The sequence below is a fragment of the Diplotaxodon limnothrissa genome, linkage group LG22 (assembly GCF_057381915.1).
Source record: "Diplotaxodon limnothrissa isolate DT_005_m linkage group LG22, D_limnothrissa_male_GT1.1, whole genome shotgun sequence".
NCBI lineage: Eukaryota > Metazoa > Chordata > Actinopteri > Cichliformes > Cichlidae > Diplotaxodon > Diplotaxodon limnothrissa.
The window spans coordinates 15,664,308-15,689,779 of record NC_140616.1 but is presented as its reverse complement, the minus strand read 5'-3'; the positions used below and the strand labels follow the sequence as shown (position 1 = coordinate 15,689,779).

Sequence of the window (25,472 nt, the reverse complement as noted above, 5' to 3'; positions counted from 1 at the left end):
CTGTGGCTGATCATAGTGATCCCTCCCTGAGGAATAGTCTGTCTGACACCTGGGTGACTGCCCTGGAGGTAGAGTCTGTCTGTGTGTGTCTGTGGGCGTGTGTGTCTGTATATGTCTGTGTCAAGGGGCTAATGGGCAGCTTGAGGGGATTACCAGCTTAGCCACTGGGATTACTGGAACTTCATGCACACACACACACACACACACACACACACACACACACACAAAACAGTCATGTTTTCTGAAGCCATTACACTGACTTCCATCTATTTCCTGGAAATCTAACCTTAACCATACGTACTACTGTACCTTCCTTATCAGGCTAAACTGATTTACCATATGAGATACTATATGATACTCCCCGTCCCTTCTCCATAGTAAAGACACATCCCAACATCTAAGTCCCAAAACATGAGTAAGACTCGAGCACATAAACAGAAAAGGCGTGCACGCACATGTGTGACCAAGCACTCAAGCTCGCAAAACAGTCAATATTATCAGACAGGCTGACTTGTTTCATAGCCTCGGGTCTCATCGGTTTGCCATCCAAATCAAACAAAGTTAAGAGGACTGAACCATGACCAAGGCAAAATGGGTTTCACCAGGACCTTGAACAGCTCAACAGGTTTAGCACACAGAATAAAAATCTATTTTGAGTTTGAGTTGTCCATGGGCAGTGTCAGTCTCATGGATGGAATAAACTAACGCAATAATGACAAAAAGTCTGTCGCTCTAAAGTATAGTGGTTACCACATTTGCCTAACATGCATAAAATCCATGGTCTAAGACACAAGATTTAGGATTTAAGTGGCTGAGTATCTGACTTAAAAATCTGCCAAATCACACATGTGGATCCGTCTACTGTGACCACCCCTTGTGTAAAAGGGAGCAGCTGAAAAAACGAGGAAAAATAAGCCAAAACTGTAAAATTTAGACATACAATAAACCCATACTGCACAAATGCGTTTATTATGTTGCCACTGCTGAGAAAGCTTCCAAAAAAGACTTCCAAGTAAACACATTTGCATTGCTCTGAGTATTGAAACACTCACATTTGCATTGTCAGGCAAACATGTTTTTACAGCGCTGATTGTATTTAAAGACTCCTATGACTTTTTATGGCTGCAAGTTCTAATTGTTCTTCTTTCACGTAACTGATCAAACTGTCAAGAAAAGGCAACCTGACATCAGGCTATAGAAATGTAAAGTTCATCCAATGAGAGCTGGTACACAAAGTATGCAATAGACACGCATTACTCACTTACATTATTCTATCGGTTATTTCAATCATTCAGGTATACATATCGATCCACGTTAAGATTTAAAGGCTCTGGTAAGAGTTGTGGTGGATATGTTTTTGTTAATGTTTTAAATTAATTATAATTTTAATAAGCTCTACAATAAAAGAACCAGATGTGAATAAGCACACAGGTCACTGATCTGGCAGTTTCTGAAGTATTGCCCTCATCAAGCACTGGCAGGTAGCCTTGTTAGTATTTAAATGTAGTTATTGTAATGGAGATTTTATTGCACATGACTGATGAAACCGCACCTATTTTCTCTCATAAGACCGAACACACCATTCAGAAAAGGACGGGGAGGAATCAATTAACACCAACCCCAGGTGTAATAAACGCACACAGACATAATCTCAACAGACTACAGTGTCCACAGGATGACACAAAGAACAGGAGCTCCAAAGCCTCAAGAGAGCTCAATCACCAGGGGATTTGACTCCTGAATATTGTATTGCACTGTTAACGTTACTGTAATGATTCTAATTATAATATGTGCCAGACTGAGCTGAAAGAACAGAGCTGGTTATCAGTGCCGAATTAATGACATTTATTGGAAGAATTGAGAGAGAAACAGATTAGGTGGGGAGTGGTGGAGTCGAATTGTGAAAAGAGAGAGACACAGAGGACAGTTTAGAAACAGATATTAAGTAAAAGAGAGATGAAGTAGTGAATTACATCTATTCAATAAAAGGCAGGCTTAAGACAGAGACAGATTGTGAGAATGAGAAAAGATAAAAGTGAAGGTATATCAAGAGAGGAGTTCAGAGACACAGACAGTCACTGATATGAAGTAAAATGAGAAATGCTTGGAATTATATCAATTTTAAGTAAAAACATACTGATTGTTGAGGTAAATTCTAGCTTAATGTGTATTTTAATGGACTTGGGACACCCTTCTTTCCCTGAGTTTCCTTTGTATAACAGTAACTTTTGTCATGTAAAACTATAAAAAAAACTTTTTGAATCATACTTTGCAAAAATAAATGAGAGAAATTAACAAAAAAAGTAAGAGACACAGATGTAAACATGCAGTGATGTAATTGCTTCAAACAGAAATGTTTCTGATTTCTGAAATCTGTGTAACTTTCAATGAAAGGATACCTCGATGAAGCACAAACGCACTCACATCAAAAAGTGTCTTCCTGCACATTGTGCAAGGCCCAGCAATTATGCACAAATCAAAGCAAGGCCTCACAACAGTTTTGCTCAAGTTTTCTTGCAGTGATCGTTTACCCCAAATTGGCTACCTGATGGACACCCACAGTGCCAAAATGTTGTTTACTGCAGTAAAAGTTGGAACAGTTCTCCTGAGAAGGTTTATTTGTTTTGTTGCAGGTTTTGGTTTGTCTAAAGAGACTCGCTGTTGAGACTGTGGCTATTATTCCTATGTGTTCATTTAGAAGAATACAGAAGAATTTCTTCTGCACAAAATCACTTTAGTATTGCATGTTTGCCACTACAGCCTCCTGTAGTGACCATACAGAGGTCCTGCTGTGTTCTTGTTTAAGTTAGTTTTTCATGTTTAAATCCTCAACAATCTCTGTCAAACAGCAGGCTGGCAAAAATGAACCAATTCAAAATGTCAAGCAACAAAAAGTGGCATACACAAGGGCATGCAGGGAGAACAACCTTGGCAAAAAAAGACATGCTAAGAAAACGACTTCCTTTTCTGTTCCTTCCTGTCTTTTTAACCTGAGCAAAGCTATTTGGATCTTCTAACACACACACACACACACACACACACACACACACACACACACACACACACACACACATATACACGCACACACACACGCCTCTTACCCCCTACAGGGCAGAACTGATGCAGGAAGAGATGAAATACCACTACCTCAGGGATAAACACACCTCAGTTCACACTCACACAAAACCTCTCACTCACTCACACGCTAAAGCACACACACACATACCTGTGCATCTACATATACACTTCTCGCTGTCTTCCCCCAAAAATGTGAACTCGGTTTTGCTCAGGAATATTGTCCCGACATCAAAGGCCGTATTTGTTTCTTTTCACACCAATCACACATTGCTGTTTCCCATGGCCTTTGTGTTTGTTTGCCTTCTGCACCTGTGTGCAGCAGGTGCATGTCTTGCTGTATGGCTGTGTATTTACGTTGCCTGTGTACGTTTACTTTGTGGCAGCGACCATGTGTCTCTCAGTTTCCGTGGATGTGTCTTGTGTGTTTAGGGAGTGGGTGGGTGTGACTTAGCCAGGTGTAAAATTGGTGCTGTAAAGGATTGAAGATACAAACTGGGTCAGAGTACAAATAGGAAGCAGGGAATAAAGTAGCCAGTATATCGCAACCTAAAAGGGGTAAAAATAGAGTTAACAGACACATCCAAGCTTTTCCTCTCGTGACATTCAGCAATGTTTTTTTTCTCTGAATGTGTGTGTGTCACAGTAATGTGGCTCCAAGCATACGTCACATTACATCACAGATTTATGAATATATTTTGTAATGTCAAGATCAGTTCTTGCTCAAGAAATGAGATCAAATATATTTGGGAGTTACGTGATCAGATGACCATCATAATAAAAACATTTTTTTTGTGCTCTGTATTCGGACTACAGCACTGCTACTAGTTAATTTGCTGCATGTCTGCATTTGTATGTGCCAAGGTACACTAACATGAGCAAAAAAAAGGCAACAGTGGGAAGGAAAAACTTCATTTTAACAGGAAGAAACCTCCAGCAGAACTAGGCTCAAGGAGGAGTGTCCATCTGGGTGAGGGGAGGAAGACAGGACAAAGACACACTGTGGAAGTGAGTCAGAGATTAAGGAAATATAGGAATATAAGGAAAAAACAGAGTTTCTGTAGTTTTAAGTAGCTTAAAATTCAATTATTTTTCAACACAGCCTGCACTCTTTTAGGCAAGCTTTCTTGCATTTTCTTTAAATCTCAGGAATAATTCACCAGGTTTTTTGAAGGACATTTAAAGCTCTTCTTTGGATGTTGGCTCCCTTTTGTTCTGTTCTCTGTCAAGATGATCCCACATTGCTTTAATAATGTTAAGGCCTGTTAGTGTTCTATTTAGTGCTTTTCTACTCAGGTATAGTTTTACTGCATTTGGCATGTGTGTGGGATCATTGTCTGGCTGAAAAATGAAGCTACTGTGGTGTGTTGAGTGTAGATATAACACTGGTTCATTCCTTGAGCTAAAGGGGTTTTTTTATGCTTGAGTGATTCATAGGTCAGTATTAAATGGCTTAACAAACAAACAAACAATCCTAAAAATGGTCAGCAGTAAATCCAAGGTCTGGACTGAAAATGAGTAAAAATGTGGCATCAATAATAAAACGAATGACACTCATTACACAACCTCCTTCCCGTTTTTTTTATTTCAGAGCAAGACAGTCAGTAACCTGGGTTACAAGGTCATTAATTACCACCAGAGGAAAAATTACAAAAAAAATTACACATTTACTAAATTCAAAATGAAAGTTTTCAATTAAAAATTAAAAATGTGAAACATTTTTCCAAGTGTTTTTAGAAATTTGAAATCCAGTGTAATAAGTAATAATGGTAACGCATGCGTGACTTTGATCAGAAATGTTATAGATTCAAGCTCCATAAAGACTATTAATATTTTCAAGCTGTTGCTGATAGTCTGCCACTGAATCTGTCTGATATCACAAATAGTCTGTGAAGGTTCTCAGTCATCCAGGTCATCGTAGTCAAAGGAGCTTGCAAAGAAAGGCGTCTGGACTTCTTTAAGTTGCTTGAAGACGTTTCACCTCTCATCCGAGAAGCTTCTTCAGTTCTAAGGTCAAATGGTGGAGAGTCCCAGATATAAACCTAGTGGGAGTGACCCCCCACAGAGGGACAAAAGGACCCCCTGATGATCCTCTAATCGCCTGAGCCAAGGTGTGAAATTGGGTGTGGGACCCAATCAGCCCAATCAGTTTCGGGTGTGTTCATTGTGAAACCTGGCCCCACCTTATCATGTGATTTCCTGAGGTCAGATGGCCCAGGATGTGAGTGGGCGTTAAGGCGTCTGGGAAGGGATCTCAAAACTGAATTATAGATGGCAGAGAGTTGGTGTCGTAAACCCCCGCCTCTGTTCAAAGATGGTCGCTGAACCAGAAACTGGTTCACCCGAAAGACAAAGCGCCAAAACACAAACTTAACAACGTGGTGTATGCTGTACAGTGCAGCGAGGAATGCTCAGACCTCTACATTGGAGAGACCAAACAGCCACTTCACTAGCGCATGGCACAACATAGAAGAGCCACCTCCACAGGACAAGACTCAGCAGTCCATCTGCATCTTAAGGATAAAGGACACTCTTTCGAGGATGCCAATGTTCACATTTTGGACAGAGAGGACAGATGGTTTGAAAGAGGAGTGAAAGAAGCCATCTATGTCCACTGTGAGCGACCATCTTTGAACAGAGGCGGTGGTTTACGACACCAACTCTCTGCCATCTATAATCCAGTTTTGAGTTCCCTTCCCAGACGCCTTAACGCCCACTCACATCCTGGGCCATCTGACCTCAGGAATTCACATGATAAGGTGGTGCCAGGTTTCACAATGAACACACCCGAAACTCTGGCTGATTGGGACCCACACCCAATTTCACACCTTGGCTCAGGCGATTAGAGGATCATCAGGGGGTCCTTTTGTCCCTCTGTGGGGGGTCACTCCCACTAGGTTTATATCTGGGACTCTCCACCATTTGACCTTAGAACTGAAGAAGCTTCTCGGATGAGAGGTGAAACATCCTCAAGCAACTTAAAGAAGTCCAGACGCTTTTCTTTGCAAGCTCCTTTGATATCACAAATACTATGTTTAGGTTTCCTCTTGTGGCTTTTATTGTTGAAATGCATCTGCACAAACCTAGTTTACTTGAGTAAATGGCTTGAAAACAGATTTGCTTGCACACAACAAATCTAGCCACAGGATGAAATGGACAGACTGACAGATTGCACTGATCAAATATTCATGCAGTGACCTGCTACAACCCCACATTTCTTTTTTTCATTTTGTGAACATGACTGTGCACTTACTTGATGGAAAACACAATTGTATCTGCATTTTGCACATGTAAAGCTACCATGGTATCTGAACCAGCACAAAAGTCCAAGCGAGTTGAATGAAAGCCACTAAGTCATCTGCCAGGATCCTACAGATAAAATATACACACATCAACAGTTTTGACTGGACATTCGGATGAAGAAAGGATAACACGAAGAGGGGGAAAAATCAAACAATTTAAAAATGAATCACAGAAGAATTCATGTATAATGTAAACGTTTACATTGAATCTGAGTAACTGTAAGAACCATGTAGTCACACCACAGCGATCAAATCCTAAATCTGGTAATTTCGCAATTGAATCCTGAAAGTCTGGTGACGGAAACCCCTTACTGTGTCTTCCATCATTTAATACTTGTATTTCATCCATCTATCCATGCATGGCCAAAAACTCTCAGATGCTCTCTTGGCGCTCACACATGATTAATTTTCAGACAGCTGGTAAAGTCTCTGAAGTCCCAGTCACGTCTTCTACTCCAACAGTTTATGTGCCACCTGATACCTTACCATGGTTTCAATTCAAAAAAAAAAAAAAAATAATAATAATAATAATAATTCAGTCACAGAAACTTGTGACCCAGTATCCAAAGCTATGCACAGTGGGAAAACTGGTATACAAATATTGTGCTAACCCACGTCCTCAATGACAGAGATGTTAACAACATGCACCATGGGTGGCCACTACCCTGTCTGTGCACTGCACTGTCCAGTGCTTTAAATGTATTGTTCAGCTGAGCAGATTCAAAGGGAAGCATTTGGAAGGAATGTTGAGCATGACCCATGTTGCTCTTGATGATGACCCACTGCTCTTAGTTGCATTAAGTAAAGCAGATTTTTGACTTTGGTTTATTTGATTATCTGGCCTAGAAAGTCTGAAAACCAAGGGTATTTGGCATGAACTGCATGTTGCATGAATAATTGGAGTACTGTGTTGTTCATGCAGCATTCCTTGAAATAAATCAAAACACAGACCAACTAAAACTGAGAAACATGTTAAAGTACTGTTTCCACTGACTGCCCATGAAGTTGTAGGTAGTCATGTAAAAAACAAAAAAGAAAACAAACAAAAAAACCCTCACACCTTTTTTTCAGAGAAATAACATGATTCATAGTGTATTAGAAAACGTCTGTTTCTCTACCAGAAAAAGACTATATGGACGAAAGTACAGTGACACCTACACCTCAGCACTCAGCGACCCCACTCTGTAAATTTACATGGTCTGTAACTTTATGGCTGAGTTGCTGTGTTTCCTAAATGGTTTTGATTTGCAATAACACTACTTCACTTTGTCAAGACCAGTGTTGGGACTAACGCGTTATTAAGTAACGCGTTACAGTAACTACGTTATTATTGTGGTAACGAGCACGGTAACTAGTTATTATGCCAAAATCAGGAACGCGTTACTCGTTACTGGGATTTAGATAGGGTCGTTACTCGTTACTTCGTGTGGTGGCTATCGCGGAGCTTCCACAGATTCAGTAACATTAGCAAGTGGTGGAGGCAGCAGGTGGATGAAGGAAAAGGGACGCAGAAGGAAAAGAGACCCGAGGCGGCCGCCGGTCCAAGTGTGAACTGAACTTCAGGTAAGAAGTTATGACCTGCAGTCTCTCTGGGTCAGATATAAACCAAGTTTAGGTGGAGTTTATTTTCGTTATTCTGACTTTTTCCGTACTGCGTGCTAGCTAGCATGACGGAGTTTCTATACAGCTGGGTGGGTGCTATGAAGTTAATGATGTTGAACTTTATTTTGTTCATAAGTTATTAGAGTTGCCAACCGTCCCGTCTGGTATTCAGAGAAAATATTACGCGTTTCTTATTGAGGTGAAAAGGAACAGTTTGTCCCGTAATTCAGCTACAATGAAAAAGGCACAAAGCTGGAGTTACTCTGTGTCTTTACGTTGCACAGCTGCCTCTTCTTCTCTCATTCTCTCCCCTCCCTCTCCCGTTTCTACTTCAATCATGAAAACTGATCAGTGATCAGCTGATCGTCTTTTCTCTCTTGTGTGTTTATCGCCCACTTTGCGCCGAAAGAGGAAACCAGCGGATGTCGCGCTAAACAACAGCAGCACGTTTAAGCTTGATCAGCTGTTGTTAGAATTTATTTAATATTAATTTCTAGTATCAGCTGATGTTTGCTGGAGCCACAGCTGCAAAAAAGCTGCTGGTCATGATATGGTTTGGTTATGTGGTGAGAGGGAAACATGAAGATGAAACCAGGAGATGTCCTTACTGGATCATCAGAGCTGAACAGGTGATGGAGAAACAGGTTTACCTTTTAGGTGACATGAATGAGTTGAAGGGAAGTTATGAACTGTTTCTGAGAGACAAATAACACCAGGATCCTTTTCTAAGTAGCTGACAGCTGGTAACTGTGCAGGGGCGGGTCTAGCAAAGTGTTGCCAGGGGGGCAGGTAGGGCATTAACAGGGAAAGGGGGGCACAAAGAAATACTTTTCTTTCTTATTCTCATTTAAAATGTCTAGCTTTTAAAAAATAATTATCTGAGTCTTACAACAAACGATTGATAGATTGATGCATATATACCATCAGACAGTGTACATCACTGTCACAACAGTGTTTATTTTCATTCAAAGGCTTTATGATTTTTCCTATAATGGTGGGCCAGTCTCTAGTCAAAATGCCCGGGATGATTTTTTTGTCCCAGTCCAGCTCTGTATGCAGCTCATCTGCAGTCTGGTGTTACCTACATCTTCCTATTCGGAAGGCAGAATTTCCGAGTTCTGAGTACAATCGAAAGCACCACGACTGCAGTTTTTGTGTTGGATGTAAAAGGCGCAGATGACACTGTGACGTAGGCTAGAATCATGGCAGCAGTCAATGACGGTCCAGGCGTGGGATTTCTCTCGTGGAAATATGCACATTATCTTTTTCTTTCTATTGGTAGGTGGCACAGTGCACTTGTGGCAAGTAAGCAAGCTAGAAGATTGGCAAAGTTATGGAAGCAACACATTAACAAGAGAATTCTGAGTAAAACCAAAGTTACTTTCCCTAGTAACTAGTTACTTTGAAAGTAACGAGTAACTTGAAGTAACTGAGTTACTTTTGAGAGAAGTAACTAGTAATGTAACTAAGTTACTATTTTAAAGTAACTTACCCAACACTGGTCAAGACACTGTGGATCATTTGTGAATTAGAGTATTTTTTAAAAAAAAATAAGTTATGCAGAAATTCCAGCCTGAAAGCCTGATTTGAGCCAGTTACTAATTGCATAAAAATGTCTTGAATGTGCTAGTCACAGTGTGTGATCCCCAGATGTTTCCTGGCTTATATGAACTCCATTCATCATATCTATTTGTTGCACCAAGATCAAGAAGAGAACAGGCAGGTGAGACCATCCCAAAGTTCAAAACCCAGTTTATCACAGTCAATAATTTTAACTTCCAGCTAGAGTCAATAAATAATCGACTGGGGCAGAGAGGAACTGTTATTTCAAAGTTGCACTGGGGCTTTTTTTTAATCATGCAGAAATCAGGGAAGGTGACCTTTACTCACTGATGGCAACTTGCAGTGGGAAAAATGTTTTTATACCTTGATTAATGTGATTGTAGAAGAAATTCACAAATAGATTTAATTTCCAGTTGATAGACAGCATCACCTTTGATGTTGTCAATAATAATAGTTATTTAAAAAGAACAGATATTTACTGTTAAAAAAATGCTTTTACTTTCAGATACTAGTCAAGGTGAGACAGGTGGTGACAAAAATGTAAAAATGTCATTTCAACTTTACCACAAAGAAACCCAAGAATTTAAGGCTTTTTAACTGAAAAAGAAAAAAAGAACGGTGACAGTTTTAATGCATTTTTAAAAAAAAAGATTACTTTTACAGCAACGGTCAAGCTTGAACCATGAAACCCCAAATAACTGCTTTTAGGCTAAAAACTATTAAAAAGTTGAATATTTTAATATTCGTATTTTCAATAACACAAATTCTTCTTATTTTTTATGTATCGATTGTGACACCATACCTATATAGCTGAGATGCAGTGCAGGGCATTTTACTTTTTTTTCCAGTTCTCAAATTGTAAAGGATTTGGAAAAAATATGAAAAAAACCAAAACAAAAAGAAGGAATAGAGAAATGTGTCTTTTTCTAAGCTCATCGAATATTTTTCTATCCAATTTAGGGTCGCAGGAGCCTAAACTGTGTCACAGGGTGAGAGGCAGGAAACACCCTTTACTGGTTGGCTGTCTATTACAGGGCTAACGCAGAGAGACAGACAACCTTTCACACTCACAGCCAATTTAGAATCACCAATTAACTTAACAAGCATGTCTATGGACGGAAGCCAGAGCACCAGGAGAGACCGCCACACAGAAAGGCCTCAGTCAGCTGGAGGACCTTACTGTGAGGAGACAGTGATAACTACTGCACCACTGCGCCACCCCATAAAATATGTTTTTACTGAGCAAGGTCAAATATTTGCATGTGTGTGAGTGGGAACAAATGACTTGCAGCGTATCGTGCAGTCTTCTCCAGTGTATTTAATCACTTAAATTTGTATTATGTTGACAATGAAATTACAATTTGTTGCTATGTGTCTATGTCTGTTTTAAGTAATGAAAGAGTGAAAAAGAGACTGCAGGAGAATAAGCCACAGGTTTGGCTTACGTAGCAAGGCGACTGGAATTATGCATGCCATAAATCTTCCCCACAGGCACACACATACACACACAGACAAGCACAGACAAACCTATGGACATGAATGCATTCACACAACACATTATCTTCTGTTATCTTAGATAAGCAAAGAATCCTAATCAGCCAATAAGAGCACAGAGGGCATCTCTGACTTTCTCCCAGCTCCAGTTTCTTTAGACTGGAGTCGGGAGAAAGTCTCTTTGTCTTTGTGGAAACAAGAATTTTATATAACCTGGCAAAAATCACCTAGTCACCTTATTTCCTTTTGTATTCTCTTCTGTTTTGTTCCATTCTTTTCCTCTCTTGTTTAATTAACTCTGTATGGCAATTTGGGCCCTAAACGCCACGTCCGAGAAAGGTTGATTAGTGCAGCTCGCTGATTAGAAATTATGCCTGTTGAAGCTAATGAAAACAGTTCATTCCCCATGACAAGTATCAAGGCGACTCATTTCATTTCTACATGACCCAAATCCTTTTTCCTCAACTGAACCAAACCAGATTTTCTCTCCTGGCACTATATTGTTGGTAGTTGCCTCACACGTGCCTGATGTAATTAAAGAAATCTTTCCATCAACAGTGGAAGCTTCTGTTCATAATTTGTCCGATGAGATATGCAAAACAAGGTTGTGACATCAGACCTTATATTATATGATATGCGGATTATCTGATTTGAACGAAAACTAGAAACTGCTTTGTTGGGACTGTGGGGCTGTGTGGTTTGATCAGACTTCACTATAAGCCTTTTAGAAACCAAGCTTAGCCAACTTCAAATCCATTACAAAGTGAAGAAAAAAACACAAAGAAAGAACAAAATATTGGGAATTTTCTTTCGTGTGGTTGCTTACCTTGCTTTAGCTTGGATAGTCTTCACTGAAAAAAAAAAAAGTCGTCCCACATGGATGACCAAATCCACACAAAAAAATAAAATAAAATTCACTTTCTGAGTCACAGTTGGTTTCTATTTTTGCTTGTTTATTTAATTTGAATAACTGATGTGACCAAGACATAGAAAACTTAGTGAAGCATCAAACAAAACAGTTAATAACAGCTATGCTCTATAAACAATGTCTTTCTTCCAATACTAAATTGGTTGCAATGTTTGTTGTCTTTTATTACTTTGATTATTTTCACTCACCAGATTTGGACGTGAGATGTTATTGATTAGCTGGCTTATAACAATAAGTCCATCTTTAAGGGATGATTTTGTGTGAATGAACCACAAAAAAAATTAATTTGCATTTATATAATTGAGTTACTTTTTGTGAACCAACATCCTAAACACTTTGTACAGTGTGCAGTGACATTTAAACATTTAAACAGTGTTCTCACATTTCACAGTTAATAAAATAACAAAAAAAATTCATTTCAGGGTTAAAGGAACATGTTGAATGTGAATAGAGTCACAGACAGATGCTATTAAGCTCCACTGATTGACTGATAAAATCATACAAGTAGAGTTTAATAGCTTATCTAAAACAAGATTCTTTCAGGGTATTGTGTTTCTTGCAAGAAGAGCTCAATAAACTAATTCAATAACTAAAGGAAGCCGCAGTGGCAGTGATTGCTGCCGCAAACCAAATGTGGATCACCCTGTTGCTATCAAAGGTCATTTAACACCATGTGAACATTGCTTAAAAGAATTCGGGCAACATCCGTAGTGTCAGTATCTGTTAGAAGGACGTTTTCTTTTACTTAAGCAATTTGTATTGATATTAAAACTCAAAATGTGAGACGGATCTCTGCATTTTTTAGTTTATTCAATGCTTCATTTTTAATGAGATTATAGGATGAGAACAGTTTGAAGCTTTAAATGTTTTCATATTTCTCTCCTTTGACAAAATGAACGCTTGCTTTAAAAAAAAGAAAATGAAAAAAGAAAAATTGAAAAGAATAACACATAAAAACTGCCCTACCTGGTCCTGAAGTTAGCAGGGTGGGGATGTCCGTCGTACAACGACAGGAAGTCATACTCTTCTTCTATGGCAAATGACAAGAAGATGAGCTGGATTCTACTTCCTTCCTCTCCAACAATGACCCAGGTGCAGTTTGCTCCATTTGGGTAGCCATAGGGAAAGCCAGGAGATTCTATACTGCCATTTCGACCTTTCAGTGTACCCCCGCATGTGTAGATAAAACCTGAAAGAGAAAAGAGATTTGAGCACATCTTAAGTTAGAGGAAGAAAACATAAAGGTGCCAAACTGAAGTTGTGACCTTAAGACATTATAATAAATCAAGATAATTGAACTCTCAAAATGTTTAATGTTCATTATTCAATATTTTAAAACGTGAAAGAGTGATGATGCTAGAAGTTTCACCTCCGTATGTCTGCCCATTGTGACAAAAGGATTTCGTAACTGTCGCACAACTATTTATTGTAAGTGCAGCCATGAGTCTTCCTCAGCACGTGCAGTTGCAACAGCATCAGTGTGTAACTGCCAGTATATTAAAGCTGGTTCAGTTGTCATTATGACAGAGTAGTAACTGCATAGCACATTCAAACTGTACACAAAACCACACATACGCACACTAACAAGTACTTATTACTGCCTTTTTTAAACACAACCATTAGAAGTGACAGTCAATTATTCATTATTATTTTATGTAAGACCACTAAAAAGTCAAAAGAAAAAAATATATACAAAACATTGCTTTTAATGAATGAACCAAGAAGCAACGAGTCAGCATGAGTGATATTAAGTAGGTCAGCTTCGTTTTGATATATCCTGGTCTTTGATGCTGATCTATGATTACATATTAATAGAAATATATGAAGATCATAGAAGTAAGTACTTCCCAGAACTTCTTCTAGGGTAGCGCTGCTTATCTATAGTTTGTGATGCACTCCTTCACAGTGAGGGCATGGGGCAGGGGCAGGACTTCAGAACAGCACCCCAGGAAGTGGTATTCACATTCAGCATGGGGTGCTTGAACTCGGGTCCCCCGAGTGACTGGAAACTCTTTTGCCACTGAGCAACCTTTCCAGCTCACTTAAAAGGTGAAATCAATGAGAGACCGGTGCATTCTCCTGGATTCATCCTATGGGCATCTGCAAGATCAAAAGCTGGCAATTCCTTTGTTTGCTGCTAATCAATTACTGACATGTTAAAATGCACAACAAGCAAAGGGGTGTGTCAGTCAGCGGCAGTGCCTTTGAACATGACTCGGCAATTTATAGCTGTACAGAATAACCATTTGCTTTGTTTTGTTGAGACATCCATCTACAACAACTGAAAATGAAAAACGACACCGATTACGCTCTTGCTCGCACCATACAACATCAAAAACAGTTAATGAATTCTTCAGGGATGGAGAAGATAAATACTACTTGATCTTAATGAGCTCCTATAGGCTCTTTAAATGACTTTGTTTATGTGGTGGCAGGCTGGTAGCAGGAGGAGACAAAGAAAGTGGGTTTAGGGGGGTGGAGGGGTGCAAACCTGACATCTAAATCAACTACAGCACAAAATATTGGTGCAAAATATGGGTCTAGAGGGACAGGTGCAAAACTAACTTCTAACATCAACTACAACAAAAAATCTATATTTTTTGTGACAACAGTAAATATGCTTTTCTTGCTTCCCAATGCTTTTTTCCCTGTGAGTAAAGCACTGGATAATCAAGCAATTGTGAATGATATTAGTGCAGTATTAGACTTAAACTATGGTCAGTCATTCAGAACTCTGTTTGTTAGAAGTTATTAAAGTTCAGGTTTCGAGTTAAGTAGTCATAAAGGATGACGCGTTGTTGCTAAGAAGCACTGCTTGTGGTATTCTACTAAAACAGTAAAACTACGAGAAGTGTAATTCCTGCAGACATTTTCTAATGATATGGCAATAAGTTGAAAGAAAGGTTTAATACAGCAACAGTGATCCTTTGCACTTTCTTTTATAAGGTTCATGTACTGATAAATTAGAAGTGAAGCTAATCCTGCTGCTGTACTTATTTTAAATCTCTCCGGGTTACAGCACCTGCTAAATGCCTAAATTATAAAATGTAAATGTAATTGATCTCCTTGGACTTTACAGTTCACATCAGTATCATTATCTTCTCCCTTTGATCTTAATGATCCTTTTATATCAAATACACTACAGGTGCTAGATGAAAACCTTGGAGTGTCCAGGACTGAAGTCGGTCCAGGCTACTGCTTGCAATGCTCTATCGATCCCCGATGGAGAAACTGTTCACTTCTTGTACTTCACAGGGAGGTGAGATTGCAGAGTAAGCTCACAGAGGAGAAACCATTGTACCTGGTAAGGATTTAACATTATTCTGTTGAAGGACACTACAGCAAAGACGCTTGCTGTTATAAATGCATGTCTTCTTGCCAAGAAAAAATATTACAAATTGCTAAACATTTATGCCTGTTTTAAATAATTTTCCCATTAACCTATAAAGGTGTTGTTAGTCTTGTTTTTTAACCATGTACAATCAGCAAACATTCAAATGAACAGAATAAAGAGAAAAAAGCTTTAAAATAGTTTTCAAGAGCCTTTAATGCCACAGTTGTTTGGCTTTGCTGTGCTGTTTTAGCTATAAATGAAAGTGTTTTGCTGAAAAATGCTATTATTGGATGTTCAAAGTCCTTTAAACTTCTAGGCTTTCATCAATCTCATCTGAGTGCAAAGCTCAAATCAGGTTGATCATCCCCCTGACTTTCATGTTTATGAGCCTTGTTATTTACCATGGCAGCCAGGGCCACGGGGACAGCAGGGACGATCCCGCTGGATGCTTTTCGAACCAATTATCCAAGACAGCATCCCAACCAAAATGATGTGTGTCTGTCTGTGCGCGTGTGTGTGCGCGTGTGCATCTGTGTGTGCTGATGTCTGTGCGTGTGTGGTGTTTGTCCAACCCTCATTTACCCAGACTATTCCAAGGCTATCACAGTGACAGATGTAATCACCAATGGCAGCCTTGGCTCCAATTAAGGGCTGGTATCTCTATCCCTTCACAACCAATCAGAGATGAGATGTTGGGCAACCGGGAGGGACAAGCTAAGCCATATGAGGGGATACCTGTGCACAAACACGCAAACCCACAAACCTAACATGCCGCTGGTCACCCTGTCTACATATTTTTAATGAGGTCAAAGGAGTGAAGAAGAAAAGGGAAGAAAACAACAACAATAAAGAAGAAGATTTTGCAAGGTACAGCAAGAAAACAAGATACTTATCTGCCATTTTCCCAGTTCAAAACTAGAAGGCCCATGTGGTTCTTAACCAGCATACAATGAAATGTTTCAAGGAGAGTTTAACAGAAACCACAATTCATAAAGGGAAAAGATATGAACACAAATACAAAGAGCAAATGTCTTTGATTTCTTTGAGTCTAATCAAGTGATAACTGATTCAAATGACTTTTGGATAGTACTTGAATTTGGATTTGTCTGTTTTTTAGACTTATTTGCTTGGTGTAGCTTATTTTGATTTTGTTTCTAAACAAAATTGAACATTAAATGTGAAGTCATCACAATATGCAAATATGACTTACAATTCTGTGTGTACTTACAAATCTAAGGGTATCTTTGCCTAGATTAGGCAACTTCATTATACAGAAAACCGAGGACACAAGGTGGGGTGAATAAAGAGCGAAAAAGAGACAGAGGGACAGAGATGGAGAGCTGAATAAACAAAGAGAAAAGGACAGATTTCCCCCTCGTTCATCACTGCGCAAGAATGAAAGGATGATTTAAAACTCATCACTCAGAGGGTGCGAGAGAGTGTAGGAGGAGGAAAGAGGTAGAGAAAGAATTGAAAATATCGAAACAGAGAAAAGGGAGAAGTAAAAGGAAAAGAAGGCTAGACTCAGCGGAGGAGAGAGAGCGAGAGAAAGGGAAAAGCAAGCAGGAGACAGGGGTAAAAGAGAGACTTCTAATTATGGTGACTACCAGACCGAAACTGACAGCCCCTCTACACACATGCACACACGCAGATGCAGGCATAGAGTCACAGACAGACAAGCATACACGAACACACACGTAAACACATAGCTTCACATGCACGGGGCAATTCCGAGGAATATACACACAAATCCATGCATCATTCACACAGCTTATTGAATATGCTTGCCATTTAAACCTTTTACACGTTATTCCATTTACTTTGTTCACAATTCTTAGCTTACTCCCCTCTTGCCCCCTACTCCCCTCACACACAGCACACATGAAGCGTCCTCTCAAACCCTAACCTTGCTAGTTAACCACACACATTATCTATAATGACATCCTGAAGTAGCATTTATGCTCATCTGACTAATTGTCTGTTTGGTTTTAGTAACTATATTGGGTTTATGTACTCCCATAGCTAGATCAGGCCAAGTTTGTTTTTGTTTATAGCAGACTTATTGCTGGATAAGTCGGTGAAGCAGACAGGAAAGGAGGGAAAGAGAGCAGGGGGAATGACACGAAGGAAATGGCTCGGGGCAGAATGAAACCCGGGCCTCTGCAGTGGCCTTGCGGCGTATGGGTCGCCTACTTAACCCAGTGAGCGAAACTGGCACCCGATTAGGCTGATTTTGACCCATAGCAGAGGAGGTTAAAAGAAGTAGCGAGACACACCGAATTGAGTCAGATTTTGGCAAACACTGTGAAGATGAAGTGTATTTTTTGCCTTGAAAGTGTGTCATAACTGGACCTATTTGTTGTGCAAAGTCATTATATCCAATATAACCATGTCTGTGGAGTGACACTGCCCTCCACAAACAATTTAGCACATGCAAACTTTGCTTATAGTCAAATACAGGCCAGGTGTGTTTAATTCTTAAAGGGATTTTGAGTAGGAATTCATTTAAAGGAACACATATCCCCCTGAAGACTTAAAACGAGATGCTAATTGGCAAACAGTAAAAGATTTGTGGCTGGACTGGGTAGCTCCCAGGTGTGAGTATCTGCGCTGGTGCTAATGAGGAACAGGGTTTAGCTGGAAAAGAGCATGCGTGCTCAGCAAAACCTTCCCTGGATAAAGAAAGCTTAAAGACAAAGAAGAAAATCTGCTTCGTGAATTGAGTGGATTTAATGAACCCTGGTCTACAATATAAGCTTGATCTCTTTTCTCAAAGCAATATCTCATCTTGAATGTCTAAGATAACACTCCAGGAAAAAAAGGAAATGTGAGATTAACAAGTGACTTACCCCAGCACTTGTCACACCATTGTGAGAGAAGTCCAGTTTTATGGACAGCTAATTAAAGATATAGTGTAAATTTTGGACTTTAAATAACATATCAGCAAATATTTTGAGAAGTCTAATTCAATTCAGTTCTGTTCAATTCAACTCAGCCCCACAATAGCACAGAGACCCCAAAACTCAGACGACCCCATGTGAGAAAGTATTTGGCGACAGTGGGGAAAAGAAAAACTCCCATTAAATAGGAAGAAACCTCCAGGAGAACATTTCTCCTGGGGGGTTAATCATTTAACTAATGATTAAATGCAAACTGTTTGCAAAGCCCCCAGCAGCCTAGTCCTATTCAACATAACCAAGGCAGTGTTTAGGGTAAAGTGATCCAGCCATAACTATACGCTTTACCAAAGATTTTAAGTCTGAGCCAGTAGTCTGAGAGCAAAGTGCTCTATTTCTTTTCAAAAATAAAATTGTTCTGAATAGCCAGTGAATGTGAATACGATTGTTTGCGTGCATGCACCCTCTGATGTTAAAGATATTTCCCAAATTACATTGGGCAGAAATTCTGTTTCAGTTTTTTAGGCTCAAAAGCTTTGTTGACACTCTTATGTTGTTGCAAGATTAATCTGTGGTGTGGGAAAACTTCTAGGTTCATAATAGGCTGGACCATGTACCACTGAGCAATGATTTGTGATGGAAGAGTAAATTTGTGCAGTCGCTAAGACATTCAAAATTGAAAAATAATGCCTCAAATGATTGTACACTTGACTATGGCGTCTTTGAGCTTGCAAAATAGACTTCTGCTTCGCACTTTATTTTCTCAAGAGTATCAGTAGCAACGCCCACACACGCCCTGGTCCGGAAAACTAGTGCAGGCTGAAAGAATCCTTGAGCCTTTAAAGTCAGTGAGAAAAGCATCATCATGAAGCTAGGGAAATGATATTAGTCAAACTGAATATATAAATTAATAAAAATCTGCCATTGCCATTCAGTAAGATAATTTGACTTTACACGTTCTGAAATAAGCTTGATGATTCTGAAGGGGTGAAATCAATTACTAGGCTTGTCATTTTGCAAAGGGAACCCTATGATCACTATAGCTATTTCCACATGGTTCTGACTGCTAAATGAAGAAAATGTGAAATTATCCTATTTTTCATTTGAATGCAATCTGCACTACCCCCTTAAGGTTTCTGGGCATCCCCATTTCCTGCTAGGGGGTGGCAGCAATGTCTCCATATGAGACATATCTGTGTGGGTGTGCACACATACTGTAAAATAAAATATTAGCCATATCCTGAGCAGTGCAGTGAAATTACACAAATGGTAAATGGTAAATGGCCTGTATTTATATAGCGCTTTACTAGTCCCTAAGGACCCCAAAGCGCTTTACATATCCAGTCATCCACCCATTCACACACACATTCACACACTGGTGATGGCAAGCTACATTGTAGCCACAGCCACCCTGGGGCGCACTGACAGAGGCAAATCCATCCCTGAAGAATTTTTTTTTAAAGTTTAAATTCCTTTCCACCTCTATGCCATGCTCTGTCTGTCTCTCCTTCTCCTTCTTATTGATCTCTTTCTCTCTCTTTCTCCCTTCATGTCTCTCAGGACCTCTGTGGTACCAGATTCGCTTAAAGGGATACTTCGTCTAATCTCACACACACTCATTTATGATTAAAGAATGGATTTCCCAATGGAGCAAACTGACCAAAAAAAATAAAAAATCCTTGCAGACATACCAATCATTCAGTGAGTATTCAGATCACAACTGCACTCAAAGCACCAGAGGACAAAATATAATGCATGTATTGGTGTGCACACGTGTGCATGAGTCCAACGTTAGTTAATTTAAATGAGCTGTGCATGGCTCTGGAAAATGATTGTATCTGTAATTGTCTTGTGGTGGTTTGGGATGATTGAGTGAAAGAAAGATGAAGAAAATTAAGGAGCGGTGGCAGAAAGGTAGATAAACTGAGAAAAAAAAACGATGACAGAATGAAGAGTGGAGTGCACAGGAAGGGAAAATGTGAGGAAAATGAGAGAGAGCAAAGAAAAAAAATTGCAACAGAGAGAGACATAGCCAAAGAGAGTAAGCATGTTTGAAACGTCCCATTGGTTCCTGCTGTCAGGAATGCTTGTCAGCCAAGAATTAGACTGCTGCACACTGCCACTGACTGACAGTCGGCCTGCGGTCTAGACTATACCCTGGAGTGGTAGAGGCTAAATAAGGGAAATGCCTAGAGAGAGACAGAAGGAACACACCGGGCTGAAAATCAATTTATAACACTGTCAGTCAGGGGAAGGAGGGGGGGGCGATGGAGTAGAGATAAAGAGAGAGAAAAAGAGAACAACAAGAATGAGACACACATAAAAGTAAAGACAAAGACAAGATTTGAGAGAACAGTAAACAAATGGGACTGATGGAGAAAAGATGAGAACAGAGGGGACTCTTGCTGCGTTAAGGGAATCAGAAAGAAAGAGATGATGAAGCGGTAAAGAGGAGAGGTACATGGAGAAATATACAGACGCGTGGTACTCTGCTTTTATGCAGCCACTTCAGGAGGCAGAACCTCTTTATATAATACAGCGCTGTGGGGACATAATCAGCCTAAGATAATTTAATCACTACTGTTCCAAAAAAAGGAAAACAGCACTTGAATGCTGTGACTGCAGAGTCAGCATACATTTGTTTAGCTATTTCCTGGTGATAAATTTTGATAATGTCGTTATAATTATCTATCTGATCCAAAAACATCCTAAACGCTGGCTTGTTACCACTAAATTCACTACACAACACTGCATTCTGTTACTTTAAACGGAAGATATTAAAGGAGAAATTTTTATTATCCCAACTTGTCCATAATATACGCAAGTATTAGATATTACTATGAGTCCAGAGATGAGCAGTTTTACTGTCTCCTCACTAGAGCAACAACTTCAACCAGAACCAAGGTTTAAACTTTAAATGACAGCAGAAATTATCAGACTAAGGTCCTGTAAAACTGCTGTAAGCATTTGTAAGGAAGCGTGAGGCAAAGCTGCACTATACCGGTAAGTCATATTTTAAGATCGTAAATATAGGTTACTGAAGAAATGAAGAAAACTGAGGTATGATTTATTCAGCAGGGTCAGCCCTTCCATCATTGCCTTGGTATAAGGTAAAATGGTGTGAAAGCTAACAAGTCTGCTGTCCCATGTGGCTTTTGTTGTCTAGAGTTATTTTGAGGATGAGCACTGTCTGGTGAGATGTGAGTTAAGCAAAAGCCTGTGTGCAGGTGTGATGCCAGGGCGGTGGAAGGGACAGAAGATGAGACAGAAGACGAGATCAGGCCACGATATACCACTGATCTTTGTGGGTGGTTACAATTTTCAACAAAATAGGGACTTTCTAAGATAGTGTAAAACATATTTCCGCTCACCTATTTGGACTAAAACTTAAAACCTGCTTGCTGCAGTGTGTGGGCGCCCATTGTAGTTTAAAAGCACAAAGTATGGTTACATCACTCCCTTTGTAGTGATAAAGGAAGCACTTTGTAATGGTTATTATATATCTAAAAAATCTAAGCAGAATGAAAATCTGAAATAAACCAGAAAAATACAGAATGACTGTTGAATATTTCTCGAATGTATTAAAAAGCTTCACCTGTCAATCAAGACATCTTCAGCAATCCTGTAGCCTACTTTACACCATTGAGCTCAAGAAAGCCAGTCTTTATCAGACTCAAAACTGGCCAAACGAATGATGGAATGGTTGAATGGAAACCATTAGTGCTGTTGGTGACTTGTAGAAACACAGATTTACTGTTGAGGCCATTTAAAACTGTGAAGGGCTTTTATGCCCTCCTAGAAGATTATATGTAAATGCAATAAATAATCCAACACCATCTCAATTCATTGTTACTTTCATCTTTATGCTTTCACATTTTGAATGTGATTAGCCTTCCATAGTCAAAATGCATCTTCACAACCGACTTGTTCCTTTAAGGCGTCTTCCACATCTTCTGAATGTTGATGGCAAATGACAGCATGTTTTTAACATACTAGTGGAGTGATTGAAAATCCCCAGCATAGTCCTGAAGTAAGTGATGCAGGGTAGGGTTTTTATTGCTTCTATCACCTTTTTGTAGTTCCTACATTAGCTAAACAGTTTTCACTGGTGTGAAAACTCATGCCAGGAAAACGTCATCATTAAGAATTTTAAATTATAGATCAGTGTCAGGTCTCCTGACATGAAAATATCATGCAGGTTTTGTTGCACATCTTCTACTGGAGCCGATTCATCTGTTGCATTTGTTTCAAATTGCTCCAATAACCAGCAACGACTGTGTGACAAAGTGGCTAGGACTGAATTTGTTTACCATTTGTCACTTGCATATATTGTTATTTTGTGTTCTGTTATCTTATAGTCAATCATAATGCTTTAATGTAAACACAGCACATGTAACTTTGCCTCTGCATACTATCCCGGGTCTGTTTGTGGTAGCATTGGTTCCATTCATTACATCTGTGCAAATGTTCTTAAAGCTAAATGTCACTTCATCAGTAGTTGATTTGAATCTTTCGTTTGTTTATACTTACCATTGTGTGTTCCTTTGTGCAGGTCCTATATGAACAGGAAGGGCCGCCCCAGTACTTCCTGTTTTTATAGGACATGATATCATTGCTCATGTCAATTGGGTGTAACCAAATGAAGGGGTGTTTCTTTTGTGTAAAATTGTTTATTTCCTTTAAAATAACCTCATGAGTCAGAGAATGAGTTTGTTAAGTGGAAGAATGATTATATTCCTTTTTCTTTGTCTAGACTGTGTTATTTAGTCTACCCTGTTTTCTCAATGGTAGAGGTTAATGAGGTTGAGATGTGAATGGAATTCTGTATAAAGCAGGTGAGATTTTGACTGCCAGGTTCTTCTGTTTCGTGGAATAACTGTTGAAAGGCAACGCCAGAAAATAAAGAACACTTAAAAGAAACTTGTTTTTGCTATTTGATAAGTGATAAGTCTGCAGATGCTGTCTCTCTATCACTTTCCATGCTGCTTATGTTATGCTACCTCACAGACTGTACAACAGACTTTTTTCGAAAGCGGAAATGTACAAACGTTCAGTGGTGTTTTCTTAAAATGTGATGCTGGATATAGTCAAAGTCCTTCTAGAAGCAAATCTGACCCTCTTCTTTTTTCAGCTGGTGCTTTTAGGGGTCGCTACAGTGGATATTCTGCCTCCATTTCATCCTATCCCTGACCTCCTCTGCATGAACTCTCTCACTCATCCATGACTCTTCTCTGTGATTTTCCTCCTGCCTGGCAGCACCATATTCAGCATCCTTTATGCGATATATGCACTATACCTCCTCTGCACATGCCCAAACCATTTCAACCTTCCAGTTAAGTACTTCAAAAGCTGCATTCTTTTTAATGGCCATCAGGGGGAAATACTTGTGGGTTCTTTTCCTACAGAAGTCTATATGAAAAACGCCACTAGAACTCTGTAAGGACCCATTCAGTTTATGGTCTCTGTTACCAGTGTACCAAATAAAACATTAACTCCATTTGGCAATTTATGTGTCAGGCAGGAGAGTTACGCAGGATAATCGGTTTCACAGTCAAATCCAACGCTTGCAAATCACATATGGGTTCAAAACACCAAGATAGCGATGGGAAAAACACCCATTGTGATGCTTCAAAACAGGAACCCAAAGACCAAATTGGTCATGTAATGATAGCTACAGCCATCTTTTATATTATCTATGGTTCAGAATGACCAATACCCCCCCCCCCCCCCCCCCCCCCCCCCCCACACACACACACACACACACACACACAACCAGCTTAAAACGTTTTTCACAACAAGCTTTTAAAAAGCTTCTTTCTCAGCCTGGAAGTTATACTACTACCATTATTTTGCAAATTCACCTATTTCAATTTATGATTCCTTGACTGTCATCTCTCTTTTTGGTAACATCAGAATCTAAGTAAAAGTAAAATCAAGTAAAAATTGTAACAACTATGAATAGGAATATCAATTCTGTTTTATTCTATTCTACTCTATTCTATGAAAAGAAATTACAGCCGTGCACTGGAAATGAACATTAGTATTATGCAAAAGCACAGTGATAAGCCATGATATTTGAAAGGTATGTTTCTGACTGCAGCATGCTGACTTTTATGGCGGCTGGCGAAATAGCAGCTTAGAGACACTCTGGCACTCTGGGGTAAGGGAAGGGGAAAGGCACAGTAAGCAGTGAGGACAGGAGGTGGTGGGAATACGCAAACACTCACATTCCCTGATAAATTAAAAAAAAACCTCTTTCTAAGAAAGTGGGTCAAAGAGAGCAGGGAAAGAATTTTAAGCAAAGAAGAGTTTTTGGTAAATACAACCTTGAGTGTGTGCTTCTGAGCAGTGAGGCAGGGAGGGAGTAAAGCAGCAAGACACTGAATGACTACTTGGCTTTGCCCCTGTAAAGATTAATACTGTACTTATTGAGTTAGTCCCTGTGTTTTAAAAATCAGAAAAGGAGAAAAATGGTAGTACTACTGGAAAATCTAAATTACTGACTGCTGATTACAGCAGTCAGTTGTTCTATTGACCCTACTGCATGCATGTAGAGAAATGCAAACATACAGACATCATATTATGGGGTTTCATAAAACCTTTACTGAAAGGTAGGTAGATAAAAGCATAAAGAGTTAATGAGACAGAAAGAAATGGGGATGAAAGGCTGTCTTAGGGGTTTACTATTGATTTGTGTCTGCTAAGTGTCATCACCTCCAATGTGACTAATGAGGTCGCCCATGCAAACCCACACTGAGAGTACAGTCTTCTCTCCCACACTTCCTTCTTAATACAACGTTGCTGAAGTTCCTGAAAACATTTCAAAAACAAATCAACAGAATTTTTTCCCTCCCTTTTCCTATCCATCATCTTCCATACACCAACAGCTGGAAAATTAACATGAAGCTACTGCTGGAGTCACAACAGCCATTTTCAGGCATACAATACATAACACTGATGGCTTTAGGGATGATATTCATACTTTCATAACAACTTTTTGCAAATCCTTTTTCAAATATTTTCACAGCCCATATGCTGAAAAAACTAGTAGCACTGGTAGCAACCAACATTTTCAGCATCAACTAAAGTGTAGTGTGAACAGCTTGTTTTTTCAGACATGAAGATGGCACATTCAGATGCCATCACAATAATGGAAAGGAGTGCATGTCTGAAAGGGGCTTAGGGGCCACTTAGGGGATTCACTCCCAGGATTATAATTTCATTTTCAGCTGTCAATAAATTTTGAGTATACAGAGAGGTGAAGCAGAATGGGCAAA

The 25,472-nt window shown here is 39.4% G+C and overlaps 1 protein-coding gene across 1 annotated transcript in view; it reads right to left on the bottom strand.

The window, feature by feature from the left end:
- csmd3b (CUB and Sushi multiple domains 3b) overlaps window positions 1-25,472 on the bottom strand; it is a 433,532-nt gene that overhangs the window by 321,579 nt on the left and 86,481 nt on the right. The window contains exon 2 of the mRNA XM_085346113.1: window positions 12,931-13,153. Coding sequence (XP_085202239.1) covers window positions 12,931-13,153 — 223 coding nt within the window. The remainder of the gene's footprint in view (window positions 1-12,930; window positions 13,154-25,472) is intronic.